The following is a 13,524-nucleotide window of genomic DNA, read 5'->3' as shown; positions in this document are numbered from 1 at the left end:
GGATCGATGCTGAGTTCACTGCTTTTTGTCATCTATCTAAATGGTTTGGATTTGAATATTGGAGGAACCGTTCATACATTTGCAGATGACACTAAAATTGCTGTTGAGGTGCAAAGTGAAGAAGGTTATCTTAGTGTACAATGGGACCTTGATCAGATCAGCCTAGGAGTGGAAGTTTAATTTAGAATAAGTGCAAGGTGTTACATCTCCCTGCTATAGGAAAGATGTTGTTAAACTTGAAAAGGTACAGAAAAGATTGACAAGGATGTTGCCAGGGCTAGAGGGTTTGAGCTATAGGGAGAGGCTGAATAGGCTGGGCTGTTTTCCTGGAGTGTTGGAGGCTGCAGGGTGACCTTACAGAGGTTTATAAAATCATTAGGGGCATGAATACAGTATAAATAGCCAAGGTCTTTTTCCCAGAGTAGGAGAGTTCAAAATTAGAGGACATAGGTTTAAGGTGAGAAGGGAAAGATTTAAAAGGATCTCAGGGGAAACTTTTTCATGCAGAGGGTAATGTGCACATGGAATGAGCTGCCAGAGGAAGTGATGGAGGCTGGTACAATAACAACATTTAAAAGGCATTTGGATTGGTACAAGGATAAGAAGGGTTTAGAGGGATATGGGCCAAGTGGGACTAGGTTAATTTGGTCATCATGGATGAGTAGGACTGAAAGGTCTGTTTCATACATATCTATGATTCAATGACTTTAGGTAGCTCACCATCACTTTCTCAGAGGCAATGAATGTTGGCTGAGCCAGCAATGTTCATGCCCATAAATATTTAAAAAAATGCATTAGCTCGAGCCTCCTGATTACTAGTCCAGTGAAATTACTACTGGGACACTGTCTCCCATCAGGAATACTAAATGAGGAACTAGTGTACTGTGATTGTCTCCAATCTTTAAATATCCTGATCATTTGAAGTGAATTTGGTTTGTTTTGCTCAGTCACTTGTTTATAATAATATGAAAATATTACTTTAAGAATTTCAGCGGGTTCAAAAACTTTTATATGTGGTATAGTGGCCTAACATTATTGTCGGTGGATGGTTGTAGAGAAGCGGATAGTGTTGTGGGAACCGACGTTTGAATCTCACCATGGCATGTGGTGGAATTTGAATTCAATAAATATCTGGAATTAAGAGTCTAATGATGACTATGAATCCATTGTTGTTGATTGTCAGAAAAACTTCTCTGGTTCAATAATATCCTTTCAGGAAGGAAATCTACTGTCCTTACCTTGTCTGGCCTGGCCTATATGTGACTCTGGACCTGCAACAATGTGGTTGACCCTTGACTGCTCTCTGGGCAATTAAGCATGGGTAACAAATGCTGGTCTAACTAGTGATGCCCTTACCTCGTGAATGAATAATAAAACTTATTAGAATATTATTTTCACGTGAGCACTCCCTCGTTTGTTCTCAGACAATGGGATAAGATGGTGGGTGGAAGTTATGTGACTTTGCGCTGAGAGAGATTGAACAGTTTTCTTGTGTGTATTTATCACCTCATTCATCTCTACATTTACAACATGTGCATATGAACGGTGTGGATTTCGAAGTGACCTATTGGTATCAGGGATAATACAAGAAATTTCCTAATATTGTACCTTCATATAGAAGTCAAACTATCATCTTACCAAGAAAGAAAATGTAAGGTGAGATGATGCTGCCTACCCTCGAGGCCATCGAGCTCATTCCGACACCCATGTTTCTCACTGCGGTAGGATACAGCTCACTAGTGTAAACAAAAACTATAGCGAAGGCAGTTGTGGTTCCAAATTTTCCAATCATTACTAGCACTGTGGAAATTGCTGCAAGATCTAGAAAATAGACAGGTTAACAATCAAGTTAGTGGAAGCTGCAGGGAATTACAAGCCACTTCTGCCAGACATTTGACATATGGGCTGACCTTTCAAACAGAAAGCTTCTGGCATAGACATTCGACAGCCAGGATTACAAATTACAGATTTATGATGGTGTTCCCAATCGTTAGCAACAATACTGGAGCTTCATGAAAGTTACTTTGGCCTATGCACTGCTGTCATAATAATGACCAGGCTGCTTTTCAGGTTAAAAGCCACCGCAACTTCCATCAAAGATAGATACAAAATTAAAGAACAGCAATGAGAAGTCACTATTGAGATGAGCTGCTCCTCTGTTAACTTTGTGAAAATCGATATAACTCTGCCCAGCTCCCAATTAAATATTTCGAACGCTGTCAAGTGTTCCTTTTTCTTTTATTCTTTCATATTTATTATTACTTCCCTTTTGTTAACTTTTAACACTTAATATGACATTGGATTGATCTTCTAATGTACACTTCCATTCCAACCGTGAGGATATTTCAATCATACCGCTGTATTCTTGAAAATTTTCCAAATCGGGACGGTGTTGCAAGAAAATTATGTCTTAATGTAACAACACAAATCATTTGGGCCAATACACCACTGAATGACAGAAGACACAGTGGGAAGTAAGGTGGCATGTTGACACTGTCAATAGTTGTATAGAGTTGGATGAGGAACAATCATGTACCATGGTCACTTTTACAGTGATTGGTCATAACTTTTAGTGAAGAAAGTTGTAGCGTGGTTGCACGTTAAAAACCTAACTGGAAGCATTTAAACACAGAATTGCAAGAGATCAGCATTGGTCAGAGAGGCTTAACAAAATTAGGAACTTTGTGACAGCAGAGAGAAATTGAAAATGGGTGTAGGGTCGATTGTGGGCATTGTCGTGGTCACATGGCAAGGAGATGATAAATTGTTTTTAAAAGCTGTACTTTCTTGTTTAAATTCTAACCTGAAATTGGCTGGACTAAAACATGACCACCATCAAGCACATAATTAACCACAAATTCTGAACAATTTGAATCAGGACAGAACTCAAGAGTGCAATCTTTTAGAAACGTATACTAATGTGAGCATTGCAGTCAAAATTCACACAAAGGTGCAGAGGATCCAGTGTTTGGACAGCTAGTTCTGGACAACAAATGTGGGTATTCAAACTCATTAGCCTGAAATGATGCTAATGGCATGATTTAGTTCACATCACCAAACAATGACCAGGACGAAAAGCATAGAACGTATTTTGTTAACTAATGTGATTCAGCCAGGTACCCTATCACAGAACCAAACCCTCTTGGACTCTGAACAATTTAATTTTTACTTCTAGACAGCCTTCCTTTAATGAAGGGAGAGTTAGTCCATTGTGAGCAATATACCCAACCATTAGCACGTTAGTCTGGAGACAGCCAGTCTACTGTTAATATCATTACTTGCAAGGTTCTTTCCACAGAAGTTCAGATTTCAAGCTCAGCTAAGCCTGCCCTTAGTCTTAACCTCTTTGAAACTCAGTTTCCAGGCAAACTCTTGATTTGTATGAACAATGGATCAACCATACTGCCATGCCTCCTACTATCTACTACAAATTGGTCACTACCTGCAAGAACAATCAAGTGCGAGAAACTTCACTGAGCAATGATTTTTCAAACTCAGAAAAAGGGAATTGAATGAATTAATGCTCATCACATTAACCTTTATGCTCTTCATCTTTGTAACTTTTCTTTTCCTTCATACCTCTGCTTTCTTCCTTTGTTAGCTGTGTGTGCAACTGTTGTCACAATCATTCCATGTACTTGCACGCATAAATAAATCATAATGTAAGAGTGTTTGTTGCAATCATTTAAAAATTGGATTTCACAGAACAGAGAAGATTTAGAGGAATCACATCACAGCTTATTTTCAAAAGGAATAGAAGGATTTTTTTTCTTGAACGCCTCTGCTTACAGACAGAGGAAGGGAACAGTAAAGTAATTCAATTTGCTTCTCTATCTTGTCCATAGCAGTACTCTTTGAGAGGGGAAAATGGTATTATTTTGGTATGCATTTGCAATCTTTGAATCTGCAGCAATATTCAAAGACTTACAAGGCAGAATGGACTCCAATCTGTACTCAAATTCAAATGAAATACTGAACTGAAATTAGCTTCTTTCCCTTATTGAGAAATTGACAATGTCTACCTTTTCTGGTCAATATACATGTTGGTATTCTGTCAGTTACATGCACCATTAAGACTGACCTTGTCAGCCATCTTACAAACAAGGCCCAGGCAATTTGTTCACAGTGCAAGTTTGAAGGGGAAACAGGGCAAGACCACTCTGTGGGATAATACCTACCCTGGTCAGATCATTTCTCATAATATATCACACAAACTCATGAAGGAACCTACATACATCACATTTGGTCTTTAAAAATGTCCAATCTACCTCAGATAAGTTTGAACAACAGGTGAACCTAACTATTTCATGCCATTACTTTGCCGTAGCAACACAACTTGTGTTCAACACCAAGAAGATCTTGCTGTGAAGCCAAAAAGATGCTCTGCTTATTACACAAATGAGTAAGTGGTGTTTGAATTTCAGTGTTGAAGTGATGCTAGATATACAGACTATATGTTCCAAAGACTGGTCGATCATACTGAACAGCATACTCCTTCTGTTGTTCACAATAAGCAAGACACTGACTGGAACCAACCAGCCCATACTTACAAACCTCACAATGTGTCCAAAATTAAATTACATCGGTAATCGGTCAGCATTTGCTAAATAATCCTTAATGGGTAAAGAATTATGCTCGTAAACTAATTAAAGATCATCAGTTGAACTACACTAATACACAGGACCCATTCTTTGCAGATCTCCAACATCCACAGTGGAGATGTAAGGGTTATATAACTGGTAGAACTATGAATGAAAGGGCAGTTTGGCAATTCAGGTATTCAGCCAATGCTGATACAGAGTAAAATATGGCAATTGGTCTGGGGTCCTAACTGGACACAATTCCCCCTCCCCCCACACATCATTGTTCTCATCTCAGCCCCATCCTCAACGCAATGTAAATCAGTGATGTTGTGTTCATAATTTCTGGCATTATCTGTCAGAATGCTAAAATTCCTTAAAGCTTTTACCATAGTATATTTCAAATATTCACGAAATCTCCCTGAAAACAAATATTGAACAGGTTATGATGTCTTTAGGTGCACTAAGAAAACATTTACTTGAAGGAATGGGTTGAATGAAGAAAAGGACAATTCCGCCCAGAAACAGAGTGCTTGAAAGGCTGAACCTTCGAGAAAACCTCTGGAGCAAAAGCCAAGATGCTACGTAGGCTGGAACTTCGATGGCACCAGCGAAGAAACAGTTCAAGTAGTCATCACCATGGAGATTGGGTGTGTTCAAAGACAGGCTAAAGTATTCAGCTGTTAAAATCATCCTGCAAGAAGAAGACAAAATCATCTTGAAAAATGAGTTTTAAAATAATCCATGCCCAATCCCTTTTTTTAAATTTTAGCATTTATTTATGTTTTTCTTCCTCACTGATTTGTATTCCCTGTTACTATTTGTTGGTTCCCACTAAGGATGCAAATAGTGCATCTGGTCTCCATACCCCGTATTAATGTCAAATATTAGAATATATTCAGACATCCTCTGCAAGTAACCAGTCATCTAAATTCATCCCACTCTCCACTGAGGAGCAACTGCAACTATATTGGAATTTGCTTGAGAAACACCAAATGCTGCACACGTACTAGTATGTGATTCCATTCAACAATTTATCCTACTATTAACTCAACGAGCAGCACAGCATATTGGCTACCATTGGCTAGATGATCAAAGACTGAGCTAGTGAGTTCCCTTCTTGCCCTTCAGTGTTGCAGAATTGTATTTCCTTTTAGATTTAATTAAGTTTTTGGAGTATTGCATTGGTTCACCTTCCTATACTAATGGAATTTCGTGCACTTGGATGTCATTCAATATACTACATTATTTTCTTCCCTATTAAATTTTAATATATTATTTTGCATGTTTCTTGCATTTAATACAAACACCACAATATTTACAAATTGAGAAAAAAAATTCTGCAAATTTTGTAAAATGGATCAAAATTCCACTGGGAATCTCTGAGACTCACTCACTCAGATTTTGTGGGGTCCTGTAGAGGAAATTCATTCTTTTGAATGGAAATACCTGCAGGGATACACTGTGGATGAAGCATATTGGGCTGATGGCTTAAATTTAGGATGGCCCTGAATGAAGTAGACCCCAGTGAGATCGTCAACTTTCAGAAGCATGAGTTAGATAACTTTCTGAATGAAAAAAGAATCAGAGCTGTAGAGGAGTAGAGATTATGATTTCTATTTGCACAAAGTACTAAAATCTGGAGCAGTCTAACACAAAAATAAACTCCAAAAATGAATGTTCACTGTTACCTCTAATGGTTACAAGAGTACAAAGTGATCTTTCAATTAGACAAACTGTTCAGACCTCTGTTGCAATGCTGCTTTCAATTTGGGGCATTATCAGGGGTGGGATTGTAAGCTTCATTTTCATATGATCTGATCTCCTTGCTTACTTAGAAGGTCACATTCCAGAGAACATCAGGAACAAGAAGCTGGAACCTTGGGAGTCAGAAAACAGCCTCAACACCTGTTCAACCAGCTGTAATTGGGTTAGTATATACTTTCAAACATGTTGAATTCGCAAAGCAGATTTTAAACTTGTGTGTGGCATAGACATTTAAGAACTATAAGGTTACTTGGAATATTAGAGGGGAAGACTGGTTTTATAGTGTTGTATATATATCTTGTGTTTCGATGATAATAAACCCATGTCTCATGGTAAATCACGTCTCATTATTCGTGTAAAACAAGTAAGTACATCAGGCCATATGGAAACCAAACCTAAAGCAATCAGACTTTCAATACAGTAACAGTAATTAAGGACTGAAATTATGAACAAGGTTGCATGACCATTATTTGTAATCTCCGGACTTTAAAAAAGTTAAATATGGTCAAATTGAGGTTTTTAAATAATAGAATACAATAGGGTAAACACAGAGAAATCATTCCCATTACTGGGAAAATCCAGAATATGATAAAATCTTAAAGTTATAGCAAGACCATTTATGAGTGAAATTAGGAAGTATGTTTCACACAAAACATTTCTAAAATCTACCATTTTCTCCCCAAAGAGGTGCGATCACAAGTTTAATATTTTACGACAGACTGAGATTTGGTGAAAATTTGAGATGTGTTAGCAGGACACTAATTGAAAGACAGAACATATTTGAGGTGTGAATGGTCGATACTTTTTCTTTCATGGACATGGGTGTCCCCAACAAGGCGAGCATTTGTTGCCAAACTCTAATTCTTTTAAGTGATGGTGAGACATCCTTTTGTAATCCATCTGGTGCAGAGCAGGTACACTTGCAGCGTTACCTTGAAAAAATTCCTATACTTTGGTCTGGAAACAAAGAGGGAATAATAACAAGACAAGATGGTGTGTGATTTTGAAGGGAACTTTCAAGTAATGGTACCCCTATGTATCTTCTGCCCTTGCCCTTCTCAGTGGTAGAAGGCATGGAATTGAGAAGTCATACTGAAGGAGTCTTGGCAAGTTCCGGCAGTGCAAGTTGTATTTTGTATAGAATGCTGACATCCTGTGTTACTGGTGCAGGAAATGAGTGATTCAGTTGGTGGATGGGGTGCTGACAAGTGAAATGTTTGTTCTTGGACAGTGGTGAGCTTGATGAATGTTGTTGGAATCACACTTATCCAGACAAGTGTATCCCATCCCATCTTTGACTTGTGCCTTGAAGACGGTTGTCGAAGAGTGTGGTGCTGGAAAAGCACAGCCTGTCAGGCAGCATCCGAGGAGCAGGAGAGTCGACAGTTTGAGCATAAGCTCTTCATTAGGAAGATGAAGAGCTCCTCCTGCTCCTCAGATGTTGCCTGACCAGCTGTGCTTTTCCAGCACTACACTCTCGACTCTGACCTGCAGCATCTGCAGTCCTCACTTTCTCCTTGTAGACAGTGGACCAATTGTGGCAGTCAGGTGTAAAAAACCCATAGAAGAACGACCGGTCTCTGGCCTGCTCCTGTAATCACTGTATTTGTACGCAAGGTCCAGCCTTTGGTCCACAATAATTCTTGGGGTATTGATAGTGCAATTATGCCATCAAGGCAAGGAGGCTAGATATTCTCTTGTTGGAGATGGTCATTGCCTGGCACTTGACATGGAAGCAATGTAGATCACTCAATGGGTGAAGATAACTATTTTTAAAAATACATCAATGAAGTGTGGACATTATTGGTAAGACCCGGATTTTTAACCCATCCTTAATTGCTCTTGAGAAGGTTGTGGTGAGCCAAGTGCTTGTACATAACAACTCGGCCATTTCTGAGGCACATTGCTGTTAATGCTAAATCTGGAATCACGTGAGCCAAATATGATGATGATGATGATGGACAATTTGCTTCTCTAAGAGACAACAGTGAACCAAAATGTTTTTGTTAAAACTGACAATACAGTTATGAAAGGGTCACCATTTCTAATACTTGCTTTTTGATTCCAGCTTTTCACTGCATGTAAATGGGATCTGGACTCACGGCTTGGATTTTACTCCTTGAGAAGGGTAGTGACAGTTGGGAAAACTTGTGGCGTGGTATGCCTATCTCAGGAAATAAATGCCAAGAAAGACAGTTTTTCTTATTTCAAGGTGGTGGCTGCAGTCAAGTCAACTAACCCGGATAAAAGTTACAAGGCAGTCACAGGGATTGGGGGGTCCTGAGTGATGGGATGTTTAGAAAGCACACCTTATCGCTTTAGGACTTCACCCCAGTTATACGAGAAACAGAAAAGCCATGCAGCCCTCACTTCCCATACCCCATGGTCCATTAATGTTACTTCTTGCCCCAACAACTTGCACAGACCCTCATGCCCTCCATGCCAATACAAGCTTCCGAAAATGCCCCTATGGCTTCGGCACTTCCATGCCATTGCATACAGTGCATAGGAGCAATGAACTACCTGACAAACATTAGGGCATGCAAAGGAAACAGCTGAATGTACCTACCTTTCAAAAGGTTCCCTCCTGCAGACTGTGGTTCACAACAACTCTGAGGTGCTATCAACCACAGGATATTAAACAAGCTGGCCAGACTCCATAAACATTGCACAGGATTAGGACACACCTACTCCCACATTGCAGCCACCCAAGCTGAGACTGCAGGGTGCAGGCTTATGGAGTCAACCGCCATACCCTTAAAACGTATTCCTGAAAATCTGAAAACCCTGTAACCCAAGATGTGTAAACCATCCCCCAACACTAACCACCATCACGTTTTTTACATTGCTCCAGAGTTACTCCAACTGAGGCCCATGAGTCTGGATCATAATTGCAGGTCTCTGGATTTGTGAAGAAACCACAGTGCAGCAAGATCCTGCTCAACTATAATTTAGTGTCACTGTTGTTGCTGTTCAGAAGGGATACTGTCTATAAGTGGTTTAAATAGCCACAACACACTATTTTCCTGAAAAAAAAGAGAAAATTATGTCTCTGGATTAATCAATATTGTCAAGTAAGGACCTCTCAAACAATTTTGTCATGCAGCACTTTAGATTGCCTGGCTCAGCAGAAGGGTCAGTAACACTAGTCAATGAGAAATTAGTGGAGTATGAGGCATCTTCAAGTGAGGATGACAAAGAAATCAATGACCAGTCATTTCACCCTAATTTATATGAGAAACTGCATGAAGGATTTCAGGATATGGCACACAGTTCAGGAAATTTTTCCCACTCCAATTTCTGTATACAATTATCCACTAACATTACAGCATTAAAAACAATAACATGTCATGGTATCATCCAACCAAATAAAGGTCCACATTCCACATGTATTGTTGCCATTCACCTCTGGTCTAAACCCACACATGGTACCTCTGCAAGATACAAAAGTTAATTACATTTGCCAAGGTCGTCCTTCTAAACAGCTCTTGAAGGGACCCATGTCAAAGCTGCATTGTCAGAGGGTCAGGATCAATGGTTCGGTACTTGCTGAAATCAAATATGATCTTTATTTCAAATATAAACCAGATAAGCACAGAAGCATGAATGATCGAATTGCTGGCGAGCCTCAAACACATCTAGTGTGTTTTCTTGTGTCTTTTCTGAGTGCACCCACACTTCACCCCCAGCAGTCAGAATGCAGGCTGCTGACCTTTCTGCCCACCATGACACTGGGGGCACTCTTCTGATCAGTTGAAGTTTAGAGGACCCCAGTATTCTGAGCGGTTCCTGTACATGTGCAAAAGGTTCAGTGGTCTTCGTGGCAGCTACTGGTGTCATGGCAGAGGACCTGAGGAGCTGCTGTCTAAGGCAGGGCTATGCAGATGTGGAAGACAGTACCTCCTCCTCTCTCAGCAAGGTACACATGTACCTCTCTGCTGGCCTGAGATGGGCGAGAACCTGGGAGACTCCAGGACCCTTATGCTATCTCACCTTGCTGTTGTTCACATGATTTCAGAGACTGGATGATGGAATACAGATCTGCACTCATTGTTGGCATTCGCTACCTGATCTGCTTCACGTAGGAACAACCTGTCAATGGACAAGAGCACATATGCAGTCAAGAGGGATTCAGCAGTACACCTGGCTTGGATGGACTTCTCCAATACCCAAGTCAAGGTGTGAATACCCTCTGGAACCCTGCCAGACAGTGGTGCGGCTACTACACCAGTTTCTGCCATCTTACAGATGGTTTCAGAGACAAATTATCATCAGCATGGGCCTGGCTCCCCTCAGTCTTCTGAGAGCTGATGACCTCAGGTGTCAGAGACTCCAATAGCTGGTTAGGAGCTCATGGGGTGCTTGCACCACATTGTGAGCCCAAATCTAATTGTGAAATTACTGTGCTGGTGTAAGGTGCAGGGGAATGATGTAACATGACATTCTGACATTGTCTCCTCCTCTGCAAGGGTTGATGAGAGTCCTTTGGAGATAGTGGGCTCTCTGTACCTGCAACAGAGAACAGAATAATCAGCATTTTTTGCCTCCTCGGACACAGCCAAAGTTGGTGCAACTCACATTATTACTGATTGGTTGGAGGACACAAGAACATCAAGCCTTGTACTTGCCTGAGACTCCCACAGGCCCAGACATGAAGTGACTTACACTCTTGCGAGTGAACTCCAACTTCAAGGTTCATGAGGGAGGGACAGCAGTGATGGCTTGGCAGCTCTAGGGCCTCCATTTGCAACGCTGTCAGGATTGTGATCATCGGGCCCCTGACACTGGTTTGGGCTCTTTTCTTTGGTTGCTCAGGCCCTCTCCTTCTTCTGCAAGAACATGGAACAGCAAAATTAGTCCTGTGTCAAGAGCAGATTGAGTACTTATTTACTTTGCACCCTAACTGCTGTTTTTCTAGCCACTGGCATGCATGTAGCATTAGATCAGCCTGGTGCCACTTGTGAGGGTCAGCAGTGCCAAGCTTGTATCCTTTGACAGAGCTGAAGCCATTCCTTTCCAATGGAATGCTGAAGCCACACTTATTGCCAATTGTACAATAGTCTCTCTCTGTGTCTAGCATCTGCACCCTCACACTTATCCAGCTGCTGATCCCAAAAGGTGTGGTACTCACCTTGTGGGGCAAAGATGGACAATGATGGTTTGCAGCATTGCTGACAGGTTCTCTGCATGACCTGTGTCTACTGACCTCCTGTGAAATGTCCATCCAGGCCTGCTTGGTTAGCTGGAGAGGTCTCCTCCTCTGTCCTTGTGGAGGAGCATCTCCTGCTCATCCAAATAAACTGGAGTAGAACATGCAAGGACTTACTGAACTGTGGGGCCATTCAGGATTCTCCTGCCATGCAGTTCTTGTCTCAGGTGTTATGACTGGTTGACTAGTCACAGAAGGACACAGGAATGAATGGCCTGCAGCTGTGTGCAGGCTGCAAAAGGTGTAAAAAGGATGGTCTGAGGCACCTATCCAAGTTTGGTACCCTTTAAACGTGGTGCCAATACCTTCACCCATGTCAGCTGGTGATGCAGCTGCTGCCTCAGTCACCCACTGTAGCCAAGGAGTGGTTAGCTTCTCCCACACTCTCCCCTGCCCATTGGACATTAGTTGGTCACTTGGCACAAGACCACACCAGAAACGGAACAACTCTCATCAATTTATGGTTCTGTCTTCTCCTTCCTGCCTGCCTCATGTAAAATCCCACCAGCTGCTCTGGCAAAACATACAGAATTGTGGGATCAGTTCTAGTGCTTTGCTGGATTTGGAATGAAGTGGTACTGAATCCTCCCGAGGAGAACAGGGAAGTTGGGTGAGGGGGTGTGTGCTGGGGTAGTCAGAGAAGCTTTGTGATCGATTCATAGAACAGCTACCACAGCTACTGCAGCCATATGTGCAAGAAAAGTTGAGGCTGCAGAGACAGAACATTGTGGTGAGGGAGGGGAAAAGGAGTTATTCATAGAAGGTTCTATCCATCACAGATCTTAAGGCAGCACTTCTCCCGTCTGGATCTCAGCCATTAAAATTGCTCTTGTTCTCAACTTCTATGTGACTGCAGTCCTCCAGGAGGGAGAAAAACCGAATTCCAACTTTGCCCAGCTGGCTCTCCATCGTTGTGTCTAAGAGGTGACCAAGACTTTGTACATTGGAACATAAGAATGGCAGTTGTCAATTTATTGCCTTGAAACTGTTCTGTCATTCAATGAGATCGTTGCTGATATATGGCAATGAAGGAGAGATCCAAACTTTTCCCATTTCTGCACATAGAAGTTTGTCCTAATTTCACTCTTGAAAGGTCTGGCTTTAATTTTTAGATTATGTCCTTGTTCTTAAACTTCCCAACAGTACGTACAACTTCTCTCTGTTTGTTCTCCTTAATATCTTGAAATAAAAACAAATCATTGCTCAACCTTCCAAGTTTTCAATAGCACAATCATAATTTCTACAATCTCTCTTTGGAATTTAATCCTTGCTCTCCAGATAATTTTCTGTAAACATTACTCATTCCCTCCATTACATCCTTGTGTTGTGGTACTGAGAGCAGCCCATGGATACAATTTGAACAGGGTCATTGAAACAAAATTTTACTTTCCTCGGCAGTTTATTTCCCTAGGTGTACAGACCAGTTTCTCACAGCCTCCCTAATAATTTTCTTTTTCTATTCATCACATTTTAATGATTCATTTACATGAACACCTAAACCTCTTGTGGACATCCACTATTTCTAGTTTTCTATGATTTAGAAAACACTCTGTTCTATCCTTCTGGGTTTTTTTTAGATTAGATTATTTACAGTGTGGAAACAGGCCCTTCGGCCCAACAAGTCCACACTGACCTGCCATCCACCCAGACCCGTTCCCCTACATTTACCCCTTCACCTAACACTATGGGCAATTTAGCATGGCCAATTCACCTTACCTGCACATTTTTGGACTGTGGGAGGAAACTGGAGCACCCGGAGGAAACCCACACAGACACGGGGAGAATGTGCAAACTCCACACAGTCAGTCACCTGAGGCAGGAATTGAACCCGGGTCTCTGGCACTGGGAGGCAGCAGTGCTAACCACTGTGCCATCGTGCTGCCCAGTTATTTCATTGCATTCAAATATACGTGCAATAGCTGTGCCCATTCATTTCATCTATCAATATCTTTTTATCAAATATGCCAC

General features: G+C 41.2%; 1 protein-coding gene across 1 annotated transcript in view; it reads right to left on the bottom strand.

Annotated features, from left to right (window-relative positions):
• Positions 1 to 13,524, bottom strand: part of LOC122556566 (organic cation/carnitine transporter 2-like) — a 111,128-nt gene that overhangs the window by 11,781 nt on the left and 85,823 nt on the right. Inside the window, exons 7-8 of the mRNA XM_043703379.2 lie at positions 5,060 to 5,274; positions 1,639 to 1,821 (exon numbers count right to left, since the gene is read on the bottom strand). Of these exons, the coding sequence (XP_043559314.2) occupies positions 1,639 to 1,821; positions 5,060 to 5,274 (398 nt within the window). The remainder of the gene's footprint in view (positions 1 to 1,638; positions 1,822 to 5,059; positions 5,275 to 13,524) is intronic.

The sequence above is a fragment of the Chiloscyllium plagiosum genome, unplaced genomic scaffold (genome assembly GCF_037043375.1).
Source record: "Chiloscyllium plagiosum isolate Xiang-an unplaced genomic scaffold, Cpla_swu_hap1 HiC_scaffold_16, whole genome shotgun sequence".
NCBI classification, from domain to species: Eukaryota; Metazoa; Chordata; class Chondrichthyes; order Orectolobiformes; family Hemiscylliidae; genus Chiloscyllium; species Chiloscyllium plagiosum.
The sequence above is the reverse complement of the archived record's forward strand: the minus strand, read 5'-3'. Positions and strand labels throughout refer to the sequence as shown.